The 18,650-nt window shown below is 40.1% G+C and overlaps 1 protein-coding gene across 1 annotated transcript; it reads left to right on the plus strand.

Annotated features, from left to right (window-relative positions):
• The first annotated feature begins 1,543 nt into the window (after window positions 1-1,543).
• Gcm1 (glial cells missing transcription factor 1) lies at window positions 1,544-15,498 on the plus strand. The gene is made up of 5 exons (XM_076860080.1): window positions 1,544-1,618; window positions 10,860-11,112; window positions 12,183-12,295; window positions 13,362-13,490; window positions 14,758-15,498. The coding sequence occupies exons 1-5, from the start codon at window positions 1,544-1,546 to the stop codon at window positions 15,496-15,498; spliced, it is 1,311 nt and encodes a 436-aa protein (XP_076716195.1).
• The last annotated feature ends 3,152 nt before the right edge of the window (window positions 15,499-18,650 follow it).

Genomic DNA, 18,650 nt, shown 5'->3' on the forward strand with positions numbered 1-18,650 from the left:
GATTATAGGTGTGCCCACCAGGCCTCACTACAGTCAGAAAATCTTCAAGTGTGCTTTAAACATCTCTCCTCAATACTGGGAATTGAACCCAGGGACGCTCTGCCACTGAGCTATATCACGGCCTTTAAAAAGAATTTTAATTTAGACTCAGTGTGATTGCATATGCCTATCATCTCAGCAACTAGGAAGGTTAATGCAGGAAGATGACAAGTTTGAGAGCAGCCTGGGAAACTTCCTAAGACCTGTCTCCAAAGGGCTGGGGGACTGGGTATAGGTCAGTGGTAGAACACACTTGGATTTAATCCCTAGCACCACGCAAAATTTCTTTAAATCTAGAATTGAATTATTATTTACTTTGTTGTATGGGAGATTGAGCCCAGGGGCACTCTGAACTACATCCCCAGCCCTTCTCATTTTGAGGCTGGGCTTGAACTTTCGATCCTCCTGCCTTAGCTCCTGAGTAGGAGAAACACTATGTTATTTTTTGTTATTTTTTGGTACCAGGGATTGAATTTAGGGGCACTTAACTATTAAGCCACATCCTCAACCCATTTCTTATATTTTATTTTGAGACAGGGTCTTACTGAGTTGCTTGGGGCCTCGCTAACTATTGAGGCTGCCTTTGAACTTGCAATCCTCCTGCTTTAGCCTCCTGAGCCACTGGGATTACAAGCATGCACCACAATGCCCCCAGAAACACTATTTTAAAACAGCACTTCTTGAATAGCCGCCTTTAGCCCCTGTCTCATGAAAATTGGTCTAGAGATATTTTGGGGTATCACAACTGAAAAGGGAGGTGCCCTCAGTATCTAATGGATAAAGATTAGGAATAATGCTAAACATTCTAAAATGCGCAAGATAGCCCCCACAACAAAGAATTACCTAATCCAAAATGTCCATAGTGCTAAGGTTAAGAAACTATGTTTCAGAGAATATTTGATGATGGTATTTGAACATCCACAGACATATTTGGGAGACCAAAATTAATCCCTATGGCTTCCAGATAAATCCAATGTGATGTTCCCCTTGTGTAACTTCATGGTAACTAATTTGTGAAATTGTTTCTGTGGAAAACAGTCCAAAGCAGTTATCCTTCCCGACCCTAACATTTATGAAGAAAAGGGTCCTAACCATTTGCTACACACAACAGTAGTTCTTACTAAGAACTAACTCTATAACCTAGCAATGAGAAAGGAAGCCCAGACCCAAGAGTCAAAATAATGATCTCTGTACTTCTAGTTCCCAATGGTCAAGGTTTATTTCAACAAGCTCACTAGTAGCTTCTATATTTTTTTTATTAATATCTTGGTACTTGAAAAAATGTTGGTGAATCAGATATTTCTGGCAGATGAAACTGGTTTTTATCTCTTGAATGGTTGTTATTACTTACTATCATTTATTTTTTAGCCTCTGAAAACAATCTTCTGTTTATGTTGCTTGAATAGGCTAATCCACCTATATCAAGAACCTTTGAGAGCAAATTCTCAAGTTCAAATTGAAGGAAATTGAATAGAGGAAAACGTGTGGGTGACCTGACTTTATCATGGAACCTGAAGACTTTGATTCTGAAGACAAAGAGGTATTAAACTGGGACATTAATGACATGAAACTGCCACAGGTATGTACTTGCTATAGGACTATCTTCTGCATTTGGCTATGAATCCTTGACTATTATTAACCTGCTAGAACCTGGAAGGAAATTGTGAGGGTCCCAGCTGTGTGAACTCCCTTAGACCTTCAGTAGACATTTGATGGAGGATTTTGTTGTTGTTGTTGTTGTTTCAATATGGAGGATGGAACCCAGGACCTCATGCTTGCTAGACAAGTGCTCTACCACTGAGTCACATCCCAACCCTTTTTACATTTTATTTTGAGACAGGGTTTTACTAAGTTGCCCAGCCTGCCCTTGAACTTGCCATCCTCCTGTCTCAGCCTCCTGAGTAACCAGGATTTACACATGTGCACCACTACACCCAGCTCAACTGGGGAATTTTAAGAGGAGATATGATTTGAGCAGCCCTTTACCTATCAGATCCTCCCAATACTAGACTGAGACAAAGAGTGTGCTAATTCCTTTCTCTTCCTAAGCTGCCCTGCTCAGGTTGTACTCACCCTGGCCAGTTGGTATGAACAAATGCATGACAATTTATTTGTGCTTCATTGTACACAAGTCCCCATACCATTTTATCTTATAATAATGGCCTGTAGCTGCAATGTCTGACTGATGGTGTTTTTGTGGAATACGACATGCTCTTGTATGACTTCTGTAAATACCACACAACCAAACTGGATTGCTTTTTAGATACAGAATGCCTTTTATTTTATATTTTTTTTGACCTCCTCTTTGGTAATTGACTTTCTAAGTCTTAATTTGATTGAAAGCACTGGTTGTTTAAAACTGATTTTTCCATGTATAGCATTCCTGGCTTCCTTGTCCTCTCTTTTGGGTGTTTTAATAATGTTTTCACTGGAGGTTGTTTGAAAAGGAGACTAGGAAGACTAGGGGTGGAGACTAACTAGTACCAAGAAATGAAAAGGTCCATCTAGTCTGCCTGATTCTGGGAGCAAGGAATTTGAATTACCCCAAGCAAAGGAGAGGAGACAGAGATTCCAGAGTCTTGATTTATAACCAATTGGTATTTTTACTTTAATGAAGATGTCCTTTTGTTTCTCCTTAAAGTCCTCTCATATTCTCCCTTGGTAGGTCTTGGGAGTGCTGAAGAATGGAAAATGTACCTATTTTCTACTCACCTGAAGGTGGCTAAATGAACCACAGCTAAAACATACCCATGTCTATTTTCAGGAACTTATGTTTATAACTGCTCTTAATTTGTATTACAATTCTTATAGCTGTTGTAGAGATGCTCTAAGGTAACTTTTAATTACTCCTAGCTGCGGGACCCTTATTTTGCCTGTTTCTAATTTTAAGATGGCAACTCATAAATAGGAGTTGGAGATACACAAACATCAAGAACTGAAGTTAGCAGATGCATGGAAAATGTTGCAATGTCACATTCTAGAGCAGGGTTTCAGTAGAATCAGAGATCTCCTTGAAGTGGTAGGCAATACTGTGTGTTAACATACACTTTTCTTTTCTTTCTTTCTTCTTTTTTTTTTTCTGGGACAGAGGATCCATATCACTCATCAGATCCATAAACAAAAAAGGGAAAGAACTACTTCCCTGAAGGGAAACTCAGGCTCATAGAAGCTCATGTTCCAACATGAATTTCCAAAAACAAGGCATTCTTAGTTATCTGAGAGAGTAAACTGAGAAATCTAGTGTGAAAATATAGATTCAGTTTTGGAAACATATCATTTAAAGTTTATAGAAAATGTACCAAGATTATTTAGGGAAATAGTTAAGTGCCTTCAATTTGTTAAATATATAATGGAAATGATTAAAAAGTGCAAATATTTCTTAATTTCTGAGCAGAGACCACACCATTCAGCCCCTCTGAAATTATATCAAGAATCAGTTGAGGGATTGAGGTTGTGACTCAGTGGTAGAGTGCTTGCCTGGCATGTGTGAGGCACTGGTTTTGATTCTCAGCACTGCATAAAAATAAAATAAAGGTAAAGACATTTTTTATTTTTAAGAACCAGTTGAGGTAAAAAATAAAAAATCTGGGAAGATTTTCAAACAAAAGGTTTTATTTTTTAGAACATATCTGGAAGCACTGTAGTGCATTATAGAAAACTTAGGACTTAGAGATAGCCCTGGACTTGAGTTCCAGCTAATAATTCTAGAATTCATTGGTGAGTAGCTGTATTGCCTAATGTCTGTGTGACTCTGAACAAAATCATTTTTCTTACGTCTTCGATACCTTCTTACATATCTTGCCTCAATCTCTAAGCTATTTGGAGCAGTGTTTCCCAATTTGTAGAGTACAAATTACAAGGAATTTTAAAAGGTCTTGCTGAGAAAGTAAAGGGGCAATGTTAAGTTCAAAGAAGCTAAACAAATTTCTTTACTGCAGATCTGTATTCTATTATTCCATCCTGTGTGTAATGGCTCTCCTGAGAGAAGGTCATATTAAGAGGTGTTGCCCTAACATATTTTCACCATGGGCCTCTTTTTTGCATGAAGACCCACAGATTATTAGTGTTCCAACTTGCACAAAAAAACTGTGGTTCAAAGAATCAAATGCAATGTCTTCTTATTATAAATTTCCTCAATTACATTTTCTCTCCCACCTATAAAAATAATTCATGGTTTATTTTTCATAATTTTATATTCTTGCTGGAACAATTTACTTCGGCAACATATGGTACAAATTCTTTATCTGTTCTCGGCTTCTCACATGCTTCCAGTTTCAATCAGTAAATGCTAACTTGGTTATTTTGGGTAATCGGTTACCCATTGGCTAATCTTCCAGGCCTAGAATCTCTGCATCCTTTTATATCCCTCAGGTATATCAAGATGTGTGGATTAATTTTTGACAACAGTGAGAGTGATGTCCCCTGGAGCAGGCAGAGAGATGCTGAGGCATTCGGCTATGTTGACTTGCATGGAAGGGCTCATGGTCTCTGGTCTAGTGGAACAAATACAGTGTCTACATAGAGAATTAACACCAAGTAGAGAAATGCTAGAGGAGCTTGAAAGAGGGATATGTATTCAGCATGACTCTGGCATAGGAACAAGACAGCCGCTAGCAAATGGCTTTGACCATCAAGGGAAAGCATAGGGCACCAAAATCTGAAGGCTCTTAGATGTCTCCACCTGAGGGAGTCATGCAAAGGAATTCAGCAAGAATGTTTGGGGTGTTACTGGCTGGACAGGTGGTTTGGAAGCGGGCTATCCCTAGAAGACAGGTCTATCATACAAGTAGTGAGAAGCCATTAGGTTGTTGCACTGGAAACCATCATATTCACATTCTGGGCATAGAAAGGCCCCCTCCCTCCAACTCCACCTGCCCTCAGTAACTCTTTCTGGACATCTGGGCACTGAACCCAGTGCCTTGTCAGGGTGAGCCAAGTACACTGGCTCCCTGTATTTGTTCCCTGCATGTTCCCTTTTCCTTCCGCTGTATTATGTCTTTACTAATCTTCATGTCACTGTTTCTATTTGAATTTCATTTCTGTTTAATACAACCATTAGGAAGCCAGCCCAGAAGTGTAGGTACCTGAAGTATAGGCATCATCGATAAAAGTCTCTTTTTTTCTAAGCCAATGTAATCCATCAATTTTGTTTTCCCTTTCATTCCCCTTACATTACATATACTGGAAAGTTCCATTCCAATTGCTTCAGTGAGTGCTTGGTTCATACAGCAAATGTTGGGCGTTGGTTTATTTTTACCTTCATTAAAAATATAGATTATGTGGTCCCAAAGAGTGTCATGCTCTCATTAAAACTGATTGTAACATTTATGGAAGAGCCTTGTAGGAAATTTATTTTTTTGTTTGAAAATTAGGAAGAAATTCAGTTTCTTTTTCTACTTTAATGTACCCATTTCACAGAGGGAGGTTAAGTATCCATTCTATTCCTAACACCAGTCAGTTCTTCCAAGCAGAAATCTGTTGTTTCAATAACATCACAGCAGAAAACACACTGAATCATTTTGCTCCTAAGCCCTGACTAGTTTTCAGGTCAAATCCAAGGCCAAAGCCACACTAAGCCATTAACTCACACGATTCCAGGGGTTTCTTGATTGTTTTTGTTTTATAATCCTAGGGATTAAAACCATAGCCTAGTGCATACTAAGCATGTACTCTACCAATCAACAACAACTCTAGCCCAACTCCACATTTAAAGTACTTTGTTTTTGGTAAAGAAAACATTCCCCCATCTGGGCATGGTGGGGCATGCCTAAAATCCCAGCAACAAGTTCAAAGGCAGCCTCAGCAATTTAGTGAGGCAACTTGGAGAGATCCTGTCTCCAAATAAAAAATAAAAAGGGCTGGGGATGGGCTCAGTGGTTAAGTGCCCCTTGGGTTCAATCCCTGCTACCAAAAAAAGAAAGAAAGAAAATATTTCCTAGAATAGACTAGTAGGAAAAAAAAGGCGGGGGGGGGGGGGAAGGACTGTCGCTCCAATTCGTTTGTTCCTGGATTATGATTTTACCTAGCAAAATTTCCTTTAACTCTGCAGAGGATGATCCCAAAATTGTGAGCAAAACCAACTTGTAAACTTTTCTGCTAATTCATAAGACTCAATGTAATCAGAACAAAGCAACTGTTGGAATCAGATGGGTCTTGATGCTAAGGAGCTAACAGAGAAACCGGATTCTGGATTTCTTGTCAATTATAATTTGACTACATGATCAGATCACATTGTTGGTCTGAAGGGGACACCCATGACTTGACCCTCTACCTAGCATTCTCTTGGACCTCAAGGTCATGTGAACGTTCTTGGTACAGCCTCACCTATATGGACTCCCATGATTATTTGGGTTCCTACTACTAGGGCTGGAATTCTGCCACTTTGGGCTGCTGCTGTGATGGGGATAGGAATGTTCTTTCCACTGTGGAAGTACAGACGCTCCTCCAGGTGTCCTCCAGTAGGACCCTTGCTTAGGTGGTGAAGAGGGAAAGGAAGGGCAGAAGAGAAGAGGGAAGTAGGCAACAAAAAATTCTGAAGCTGGAGTAACTGGGTCTCACTTAGTTTTTTCAGAGCAAATAAGGAATTTTATCCTGAATTATGGTTCCTGAACTCATGTAGGAAATAACAAGTTTAATGTAAGGAATCATTCTAAGATGATCAAAGGCATTTTGTTGGAATGAATTTCTCTCCTTGATGATACTTGGAATTTTATTTCCAGTTGGCCCAGAAGAGAGAAGTTCCCGGAAAGTTTTATGTAGATCAATATGCTACTTGATTTTTTTTTTCTCTAAGTCACATCTAATTTTTTCCCTATATTTGATTTGCTTAAAGGTGTTTCTGTTTGCTGTGCCTTCTGTATTTGGAAATATTTATTATAAGGATCTAATAATCTATTCACATAATTAAGGAAAACCCAGCAAATCATTGCCCTATATGAGTGCTCTATAAATACCAGTTGTTTTTTTTTGTTTGTTTTTGTTTTTGTTTTCAGTCCTGGGGATGGAACCCAGGGCTTCTCACATTTGAGGCAAGTACTCTAACACTAAGCCCCATCCCCAGACCCCCTTTTCATTTTTATTTTGATACAGGGTTTTTCCAAATTGCTGAGGCTAGCCTTAAATTCAATCTTCTTGCTTTAGCCTCCTGAGTAGCTGGGATTACAGGTAGACATCACCATACCCATCTCAATTTTGATAAAATGACCTAATGTAAAACGTTTTGATATTTCAAAATTTGAGTCTAAATTTATTACTCTTACATAGCAGTAATATCTAATTCTTAGCTGGGTGTGGTGACATCTCCCTGTAATCCCAACTACTCAGAAGCCTGAGGCAGAAGAATCACAAGTTTGAGGCTAGTGTAGGCAACTTAGCGAGATCCTGTCTCAAAGTAAAAAATAAATAGAGCTGGGTTTGTAGCTCACTGATAACGTGCCCCCAATACCACAAAGAAAAAATAATCTCTAATTCTTACAACACCCTACCAAAATTTCAAGAGGTTAAGTTAAATTAGAATTAAGGGAGTATAAACAGTGCTCTGATTACATAGCACTTGGAAAGCTTTGAGTGAGTTAGAAGATTAAATCTCCTAGTAAAACATTATACAAAGAATTTATGGAAATATCAATTAATTTCCAATGATGTTATCCATGAGATTATAAAATATAAATTAGTTAGATTTGCATTGCAGAAACCTTAGGAATATTCCCTTTCAATTATAAACTACTTAACTAAGAGGAAAAACAAAGAGTTACTCATGAAAAGTTAGAAATTAAGATAAACAAAGGATCTAAAAAGAAGCAAATATTTTATGGGGATTTGCTAAACAAGATTAAGAAATGATTATTCTTTCATTTTAAATTTTACCTCTCCGAAGCCTTAAATTTAAATGGCTTTCAAATATTCTCTTCTCATATTCAGGCCTGCAGACATAGCTCAGTGGTAGGGCATTTGCCTAGCACATGTGAGGCCTTGAGTTCAGTCCCCGGGACTGCAAGAAAATCTTAGTCTGAGAAAATCAGAGTCTGAGAAATCACTGTCATCCATTTGACTCTTAAGTTGTTTTGCATTATTGGAATCTGAATTTTCTCATAATTTCAAAGTAAAAGATGTCAAAAATCCCACTAAATGTCAGATTAAAAGACTGGGCATAGTTGGGTGCAGTGGTGCTTGTAATCCCAGCTACACAGGAGGCTGAAACAGGAGGATTGTGAATTTGAGGGTTAGGCAACTTAGTGAGACCCTGTTTTAAAATAAAATTAAAAAGGTTTAGGGATGTGGCTTAATGATAGAGCACACCTGGATCCAAACCCCAGTACTGCCAGACTGGGCATAAATAAATAGCCAAGAGAATCATTTGATCCCATTTACTCTTAATGATTTTCTCAATCCATATACTATCAAGTATATGGATTATTATTCATGAATCTGAATTACAGTATTATTCATGAATCCTGAAAACCAGGGTGCCAATGGACGCCCTGCAGAAATAAATAGATTAAATGATGTGGAGATCACTTCTTCCTCCACAGGAAGGGTGTCTTTGCTTTAGTCAGAATATCTAAGACGCTAATAGATTTATTCCTCGTATCCTGGGTCACAGGAGTTATGACCTAGATCAGCCTGAAGAGGACACTTGTCTTTAAAAATCTCAACTTTTCTCTAAGTCCCTCTTTTCCCCTGTCTCTGTTACTCTGATAACTGTGTGTTATAGTTCAGTAATCCAAACAATTTCAATCTCCCAGATTTTCATAGTCCAAATAATTAAAGATAAGTACCTATTTTAATGTTTTAAATTGCACTTTTTATCATTTCAAATAATAAAATACTCTGTTCCACTTTCTATGGCATTTCTATGGGATAAAAGGAGAGCATTATGTAGGTTTTTAGTTAGAACAAAGAGAAGGTGGGTGGAGAAAGCAAGAGGTTGGGGGCTGGCTGGGCAGCTTTTCACCCCAGGCATTAAATTTTATGAAGCTCAGAATTGCCAGGGGACTGGGGAAGAAGGGGAAAGTCCTAGAAAGGACAGAGAGACAAGTCTGGCTGCACCTTCCTCTGGGATGCCTAATGGACCAGCGAGACTTCTCCAGATGCCACTCTGTGTGCTTTACAACCTTCCTCCCTTCTCCTCTGGGGCTGCTTCCTGTTCTTTGGCATATTCTAAACTTGAAGTGTAACTCAGTAAACGCCTATCCATCCTGAGGTTGATGTTTGTGTTTTTCTTTCTAAAAAAATTTTGGCTTTATTTTCTCATATTCTAGACTGTGCTTTCCTGTTGGAGAGGCACCCTGATCTCTTCCTCTGAGCCTTCTAGAATTTTCTATTTTGACCTCCAGAATCTTCTAGAGGAAAAGTGTTCTTGCTAATTATTTGACAGCTGTGTAAGTCTGACTACTCATTTCATTCTAAGAACTATGCAGGATCTGTCAAATGCAGCATCTGTTACCATTGTTGGGCCTGGGATGTGAACTGTTCTGTCAGTGGCTAACATCTGCATAGGGCCCACAGCATGGCAGGTGTCGTGCTAAATATTTTACATATGTCATATTTAACCCTCAGAACAACTCTTGAGATTGGCAGGTCTCATTATCCCTGTTATACAGATGAAGAAACAGAAGCACAGAAAGCAAAATAACTAAGGATCTGTATCCCTGAACTTTTATTGTTGTTATTTTTGCAGAACTGAGCTTTGAACTCAGGGATGCTACATCCCCAATCCTTTTTAATTTTGTGACAGGGTCTCAATACATTGCTGAGGCTGGCCTTGAACTTGCAACCCTCTTGAATTGCTGGGATTATAGGTGTGTGCCTGTGTGCCAACATGCCAGCCTTATTATTACTTTATGGTACAAATTTGCCAACTTAACTTTTTTTTTTAGAAAAACAGGAATTGAATCCTGGGGCATTTAACCACTGAGCCACATTTTTATTTTGAGGCAGGGTTTCATTAAGTTGCTGAGGCTGGCCTCAAACCTGGGATTCCTCCTGCCTTAGCCTCCAGAGTCTCTGAGATGACTGGCATGTGCCACTGCACCCAGCCATTTTAACCATTTTTAAGTATATGGTATAGTCAATGGTCACCTCATGCACTTTGTTATGTAACCCCTCTCTAGAACTTTTTCATCTTGTAAAACTAAAATTCTGTATCCACTGGATAATAGCTGCCTCATCTCTGACCTTTCACAGAAGAGTTTAATCAGATGTTCATACACAGGGAATAGCATCTGTCCTGGGCCAGAACACAGCTCCTTCCTGAGTCCTCTGCCATTTGAGGCATACGTATACAGTGATAGAGAAAAAGGGAAAGACTCTCCATGGGGAATAAAGTGATTCTTAGGACCTTTGTGAATCAGGGCCCTCCAGTCTCCCCACTGCTTATCTCTAGTGACTTTGCATAAGCCTGTGGGATTTCCAACAAGGTAGCCGCAGTTCGGTATGAGACATTATCTTACTGTCCAGTTACAAAGTTTTCCATAGTTATTGTGAAAGAGGACAGTGATTACTTCACTCTCAAAAATTCTTCCTTAGAAATGGTCATTACTTTTATCACCAAGGACTACAGAAACATCAATCAGATAGAACTCAAAGGGCCTAAATTCCAGCTTATTTTGGTTCAGCGACTGGACAGACACAGCAGTCTCTCTGCAGCTGTTGTGCTGTGCAGATATCATCTCCAGGATTCAGTCTAGGCCAGACTTGCCAACGGTCTCATGCTCAGCTCTGGATGGTCGAAACGTCCTTCATGTCTCTTGACTCTTCCATGATGAACAGTTGCGTTTTTAGGGCTTGAACTCTAATAGCGACCTTTGTGTTTCTATCAGAATGTGAAAAAGACTGACTGGTTCCAGGAGTGGCCAGATTCCTATGTGAAGCACATCTACAGCTCAGAGGACAGGAATGCACAGCGGCACCTGAGTAGCTGGGCCATGCGCAACACGAACAACCACAACTCTCGCATCCTCAAGAAGTCCTGTCTGGGTGTGGTGGTGTGCGGCCACAACTGCTCTACCAAGGAGGGGCGCAAGGTCTACCTGAGACCTGCGATCTGTGACAAAGCCCGGCAGAAGCAGCAGAGTGAGTGGGACTTGATGGTACTGGCAAGGAAACTGGTGTCCCTCCAGATGCCCCTGTCCAGATGGACCCAGTATCTCCCAACACATCCCAAAGGCTGTGTTACATCCCAACAAACCCTTCACACTTTAGTGCAGTGGGGAGCGAGGCTGAGTATATTCGGGGGAACCAACCCACTCCCTTGTTCCCCAACCTCGCAGATCTACACATCCAGAGCTCCCACCAAGAAACTGCTCCCTTGGGTTAGGCACCTGATGCAAGCCTTGTTAAAAAGAAGATATACCACATCTTCTATCATGAACTCATCAGTGACCCATGTAAAGTTTAGTAGAATTAGAAAGTAAAAGTTTAGTATGAAGTAGTTTATCAGACTTGCCATCTAACATCTTGGCAAGGAGCCCCTGTGGGACCTTAATGAATGCATTCATCTGGGATTAATTTAATTTAAAGTTAGATTTAGATCTGACAGCTTAGGTTCATACCATTATCACAGGCCGAAATGTTTGTTCTTTTTATTTTCGGTACTCATGGATTGTGAAATAGACACTCTTAGTGTTCCCTGTTCCAAAGCCCACTGCAGACCCCAAGTTATTTCACATTCTTTCCTAGTAATTTGTTTTCAAAACTTGCTCTCTGGTCAGAACCTGTTATTAGTCATTCATACCCTAGTAAAAATTTAATGGCTGTGTTCTCTCTCCCAGGGGGCTTTTCCCCTTGATCCTTACTTCAATTGTAAAATGAAAGAAAATTTTTCTCTACTCTAAAAGAATTTTAAATATCAGCAAGTAAGTAGGGAGACCTTTTCCTGCTCAAAAGAGCTCCTTGTTGACCTGCAAAATACCCATACCCCACTTAGAAGGTAGCATCTTGCTCTATCCATGTATAAGACCAATCTAGGCCATTATGGTGGCCAGGTATTCTTTGGTCTGGGGGGATAATACCCAGTAGACAGAAGTCCATAAAACCACCCAGGTGTATTTGCTACCATACAGAAGTTGAGTCTGTGCAGGGCTCATAAGTGCCCCATGTGGCTCAGCCAGCCAAGTACCATCACTTTCTTTTGCTTTTTGTAGAGAAAAGTTGTCCCAACTGTAATGGGCCTTTGAAGCTGATTCCTTGCCGAGGCCATGGGGGCTTCCCCGTCACCAACTTCTGGAGACACGATGGACGCTTCATATTCTTCCAGGTTGGATTTGAGTTAGTTATGTGATTCTGTTTCTCTGTAATTTGACAAATGTTTGCAGAGTTTCTTGGGAAAAGTAGGCTCTTCAGAAGCTAGAGACACTGGAGCAAAGACAACCCTGCACCAATGCTGGGAGTCCCTGCTCAGGGAGAGCAAATATCTGCACCCCACACTTCAGCAGAGGTTGGAGGTGCTGGGAAGCCCTGGGGAGGAAGCTGGCTAAGGGGCCCTAGCTCCTGAGGACAGACAATAGCTAATCAGATCACACCGGGGCTAGCACAGTAGATTGAAGCTCACAGCCTTCAGTGGCCACCTCTGACTTTTAACTATCTCTGGAAACTTGAACAAGTTACTTTTCCCCTAAAAGTACCATTTTTTGCTAAAAACATATAAGAAATTCAAATGGAGACAGTGGTGTAAACAGTCGTGACAAATGGACTCTGATATCAGACTACCTGGGTAGTCTGATATCAGAGTGCAGTACTAGCTAACCAGATATCAAAAAAAAAAAAAAAAAAGTAGTCCTGATTTGGAACATTTGCCAGTTTCTGTGATGTGACAGTTCCCTCCGTGACTGATATTAAGCTGCTAGCCTTTTTTAACAGTCAGCTCACAAAATTCCTAAATGTTTCACAATTGGCTTTCTGTTTGGCTGGTTCCAATGAGGGGAATCACAGCCAATCCCTGCGCCCACCACACTGCCCCTTACAAGGGGAGGTTACCCATGTGGTTCAATCTCTCCATGCCTCAGTTTCCTATTCTGTAACTGGGGGTGGAAATGATGGTGTGAACCTTAAGGGTCATTCTGGGTGAGATAGGCAGGGTCTACCAATGTCCTACACATGGTATAGGAAGCACTGTGGATGAGAGGAACCACAGGAAGAAGGAGTCTCATGAACAAGAGCAGACAGGCAGGAACATGGGGTCTTAGGAGATATTTCAGAAGTTTTTCTCATCCTGTTGCAATAGGCAATACCACCACCATACAGTCGTGCGACAGTAAAAACTCACACACCACAAAGTACGATCCAGTTCTTTCTTTCTTTTTTACTTCCTTGTCTCTTTTAAGTCAAAGGGAGAGCATGATCATCCAAAGCCAGAAACCAAGTTAGAAGCTGAGGCAAGAAGAGCAATGAAGAAAGTGCACGGGGCACCTGCCTCTGTCTCCCTAAAGCTGAAGGGGAACCCAGGATCGAAGGTAACCTGACATCAAGTATGCTCAAAACATACAGCAACTTGCCACCCCTGTGGTGTGGATGGGAATGGTCTGGTCTTTTACTGACAAAGAGAGCCAAAAAAACATACACTGTCAGGCTCATTTACAAATAAGCATCTACTAAAGAAATGGAGTTGTTTTTCTCTTTCTTTCTTTTATTTATTTATTTTTTTTCCTGAGACAGATCTCTCTAATTTGCCCAAGCTGGTCTTGAACTAGGGATCCTCCTGCCTCTAATCTTAGATTTGACTCTTAATTTCTGCTCCCACCACACTGCCCCTTACAAGGGCGGGTGGGTTACTCAGGTGGTTCAATCTCTTCTTGTCTCGGTTTCCTATTCTGTAACTGGGAGTGGAAATAATGGTGTGAACCTTAATGGTTGTTCTAGGCGAGATAGGCAGTGTAGCATGCGCTCAACCATAAAATTCTATGTAACTGTCCAGTCATCTTCCCTACTACACTTAAAAAAGAGAAACCTGAATGAGTATTTTGGAACGCTATAATTTTATTCTAATAGAACCAAATTATAATTAAAATAATCTCCAACAAATAGCCTCATGCTTTTTTCCCCCCTCAAAATTTCCATATGCCTCCAGAGTAGCTTGTTTCCTTAGCTTCCCTACCAACATGAAATAAAGTTTCTGAAGATTAAAGGAATCGCAGAACAAACTAAGGCATTTCCTCCTGTTCACTCTGGTTGGTCATATTCTTTTCTTTCCTCCCCTAAAACTATCCTCTTATTAGCTAATACTTTGACATAAACAAGAGTATAACTTAATTCTGAACCAGGTTCTTTTCTTATGATTGACTAGTGAGTAATATAATTCCTCCATTTATAAAAATAAATTGACTATCCAGCACTGAAAGAAAAGTGGAGGACAGGAGGGAAGGAGAGGGGAGGGGGGAGTGGTTTGATTTTTCTTAAATTGGCTCTTAAAAGTTTCTCAGAAAGACAGGGTATTAGATTTATGTTCGAGTGTGAAATACCCTAGGCCTGGCTGTGTGTCCATAGAGAGAAAGGAAATCCAGCTTTTACTTGTTGGAAAGGTTTAAACTGGAAACCGAGGCAGCCTTTACTTCCCCAGTCTGCGGTGGTTGGGAGGGAGCTGCTGTGTATCCCTGCTTGAAATATGCAAGGAACGAGGGGAATCTGATGAAGCACGGGCTTGTAGAGGAACTCGTGGGTGTCTGTGGTAGTTGTGTGGATTTGCTTAACTTATTAACATGAGCATTTCACTTTCCTTTCCAGTCTCTTCCAGGTGAAACACAAAGTCAGGGAAGTTTACCTTTAACTTGGTCATTCCAGGAAGGTGTTCAATTGCCTGGCAGTTACAGTGGACATTTAATAGCTAACACTCCCCAGCAGAATTCACTGAATGATTGCTTATCCTTCTCCAAGAGTTATGGTTCAGGGGGAACCACTGATCTGGCAGACCCGACTTCCACCTTAGACCCCACTAAGCTGTATGAAAAATGCAGATTTTCCAGTAATAGGATCTACAATAGTGGAGACCTGTTTCAGCCTTCTGCCTCTGGAGTCTACTCAGATTATGACAATCTGCAAGCATGGAATAAAAACGCTGCTTTGGGGAGAAGCCCTCTCAATGACAACTATTGTCCCAATTATCCTTTTCCTCTGACCGGCTGGCCTTGTGACTTCTTTCCTTCCCAGAATTCTTTGGAGAACTTTCCCCAGCAGATCCCCCTGGAACCACCTGCTGCCAAAACTAGCTGCCACCCATTATGGCCAAATCCAGGGGGCGAGCTTTATGAAGAGAAAGTGCCTGTGGATTTCAACAGCTACGTTCCTTCTCTCGCTTACCATCCACCACAGGAAGACCCCTTTCTGTTCACCTACACCCCCCATCCTCACCAGCAATGCTCCCTGCCAGGCAAGAGCACCAAGTGGGATTTTGAGGAAGAAATGACATATATGGGTTTGGATCATTGCAACAATGAAATGCTTCTAAACCTCTGTCCTTTAAGATGACTTAAATTTTTCGACAATCCCTTCCCCTCCTGGAAAAAAAAAAAAAAAAAAAACCCAAAAAACAAACAAACAAACAAAAAAAACAACTACTCTGAGAAATGGCTGGAAGAATTTCCTTAGGAAGCAGCTTTTAAAACATAACTACAGATAAATGGGAATCACAACAAGTGGTAGGCAAAACATTTTTCATGCAAATAATCTTTTTGCCTCCTCCACCCTAATGCTTCCATCCTCAGTAAGGACTAGAAACTTACCCAGCCTGCTGTGTGAAATGCCCTCTGATCTCCCCACCCCACACTCATTGTTTGGGGCTTTTAGCACCTCTGCTACCTATTGGGTTTCATTGTCACAGACACATATCAAATGGAGCAAAGATGTGAAGAGTCCACCTGCTTAGGATCTCCTCCATGCCTTCTTTTTCATAACAAAAAATGACAGAACCCAGAAACAGAGGGTAGAAAGAGCTGCAGAAGTATATAAAGATAAATAGTCTAGAACTGATATATTTAATACTTTGTTTAGTAATCAAATTCATTTATAAAATATATATTTTCTAGTTGATTTCTAAGACTTGTCAAGACAAGAAGCATGAACTAACTCCATAAAGGACAGCAAAACTAAATGGACGCATGAAGAGAATTCCAGAGTTCTACTACATTACTCATGTCCTTCTCCCTCCTCCTCGCTGACTTCACCTTCTAAAGGGATTCGATTCTGTCCTATTTATGTTTATTCTTTATGGCACCTAGCTCAGGGCCAAGTTCATAATATATAAGAACTGTTTGCTTAGAAAAGTATCTTTGGGGACTGGGCATGTTGCTCAATGCTGAGGTGTGTTTAGAACGCACAAGTCCTTGGGTTCAATCCTCAGCACCGAAGAATAAGAAAGAAAAGTCTGTACAATTAACATGGTCATGATTGGCTAGCCATATTTGAATGCCAGTTCCTCCTCTTTGCTGAAGTGTGTTAATGCAAACAAATAAGTATTTTTAAAAATAGATGATTTTTTTATTTGTAACAAACGCACATGATATAAAATTAAAAAGTAAAAAAGAAGTCTTTTGTTCCTTGTCTTCTTGCAACACTGACCAGTTTTTCATCTGTTCTTTTAGAGATTAGAGATGTTCTCTCTATATATGTATACATTATATATACTTATACCAGATTCATTTCTAATGTGACTTTTGTCATCCTAGGATGACATAATTTTGTAAACATAATTTTAAGGGTGCATTAATACCTTACTATCACAATTAAATAGTTCCCTTTGATAGACATTTAGATTAGTTAGACCCTACTAAATTTCTTCATCTGAATGTATAAAACATTTACTCAATTTAGTAGTTATAAAGCCACTGCTTGTGTTAGTAATGTCCAGGCCAAGAAATAAGAACTTACCCTTCAAAAGATCCTCTGATTGCAGTTCCCAGTCCCATCCTAAGCCCTTTCTGTATTTTAAAGTAATCACTAGGCTGGCTCTTTATATTTTTACCACCTTTGTATGTATTCCTAAACCAAGGTTTACTTTTGCCTTTTTGGAGGGGAACCTAGCAAATAGAATCATACACTATACTTAAAAGAATGCCAACATATAGAAGAGTCCACAGGTCATAGTGTCTCAATAAATCATGTGAAGACCCCAGTGTGCCTACCATCTAGTTTGTCTTATGGAACCCCACATACTTTGCAGATTAGATAGTCTGATAGCCACAGCTATCTACAAAGAATGGCCTTTCATTGAGGCTCTATTAAATACTGAAAATGCAGGAGAGAGAACAGGCTCAGGGTCCCCTAGGCTGGGGATGTGGCACAGGCATCATGATGGAGGTTCCCAGATCTGAAAGGCCGCAGCTTCAGTGAGAGAACTAGAGAAACAGTGACTGGGAGGAAACATTATTTCTACTGGTCTGAGACTGCCCAGGTATTTCAAAGAGTGTTCCTCCAGTAGACTAGGTGCCCTTTTATCTCATACATTTTCTCTCTATCATCTTGAAAAACTATGAATCTTGATATTTATCAAAGCAAGACCACGTATGTAGCTTAAAAGAATTAAGTAGCCAGGTGTGGTGGCGCACGCCTGTAATCCCAGCAGTTCCAGAGACTGAGGCAGGAGGAGGATTGTGAGTTCAAAGCCAGCCATTGCCAAAGTGAGGTGCTAAGCAACTCAGTAAGACCCTGTCTCTAAATAAAATACAGAATAGGGCTGGGGGATGTGGCTCAGGGTTTGAGTCCCCTGAGTTCAATCCCTGGTAGACCCCTCCACCCCCCCAAAAAAAAGAATTAAATAGTACAACAAGGCTATGGACAAAGCTGTCTCTGCTCCCGAGTGGTTCCCAACTCTCCAACAAGCCTCCGATTCTCAACTCAGCAGCTGCTTCTCACACTTACCTCCAGGTTACTCGATCGCATGCTTATATATCTGCTTTTCCATTTTTATACATCTATGCTGATTTGACCAAAGATTAGGATTCAGGACACAAATTAATACAAACCCTAATCCCAATAACTCTAAAGAGCAGTTTTATTGAAGTACAATTTACATATAAAAAATTATTATTTTGGTGGCACTGGAGATGGAACCCAGGGGCACTCTATAACTGAGCTACCCTCTCATCCCATTTTTTAAAAATTTGAGACAGGGTGTTACTAAATTATGCAGGATGTCCTTGAACTTGTGATCCTTCTGTCTCAGCCTCCCTAGTAGCTGGTATATTAGGCATGCACTACTGCACCCAGAAAAATATTTTAAGTTACACTTTGACAAGTTTTGCCCACTGTATACATGGTAATTTTATAAAATGAAACTTTATAGAATATTTCCATGCCTCTAAAAAAATTCTGTTGAACCCTTTGTAGTCAATCCCCTTATTTAAAAAAAAAAACTACACAGTAAATGTAAAGTAATATAAAATAATATAAAACCGTAAGTTGCCGAGGCTGGCCTTGAACTTGTCATCTTCCTATATCACTGGGATTGCAGGTATGTTCTACTACTCTGGCTCTTTTTTCTAGGTTCTTTTTAGAACTTCTTTCAACTGAGTGTTGTATTTAACAAGTTTTTATTGAGCATCAGCTAATGTACTCGCCCTGGTCATTATCATTGTACTGACTACTCAGCCCTGCAAAAAAAATTTTTAATTATGTTTCTGAGC

This window comes from Callospermophilus lateralis, chromosome 6, assembly GCF_048772815.1.
Source record: "Callospermophilus lateralis isolate mCalLat2 chromosome 6, mCalLat2.hap1, whole genome shotgun sequence".
Taxonomy (NCBI): Eukaryota; Metazoa; Chordata; class Mammalia; order Rodentia; family Sciuridae; genus Callospermophilus; species Callospermophilus lateralis.

Excerpts from the sequence above, each read along its gene's own strand:
- Gcm1 (XM_076860080.1), top strand. The coding sequence starts at position 1,544 with ATGGAACCTGAAGACTTTGATTCTGAAGACAAAGAGGTATTAAACTGG. Across the intron at positions 11,113-12,182 it reads AGCCCGGCAGAAGCAGCAGA|AGAAAAGTTGTCCCAACTGT; the intron begins GTGAGTGGGACT and ends TGCTTTTTGTAG. Across the intron at positions 12,296-13,361 it reads GACGCTTCATATTCTTCCAG|TCAAAGGGAGAGCATGATCA; the intron begins GTTGGATTTGAG and ends GTCTCTTTTAAG.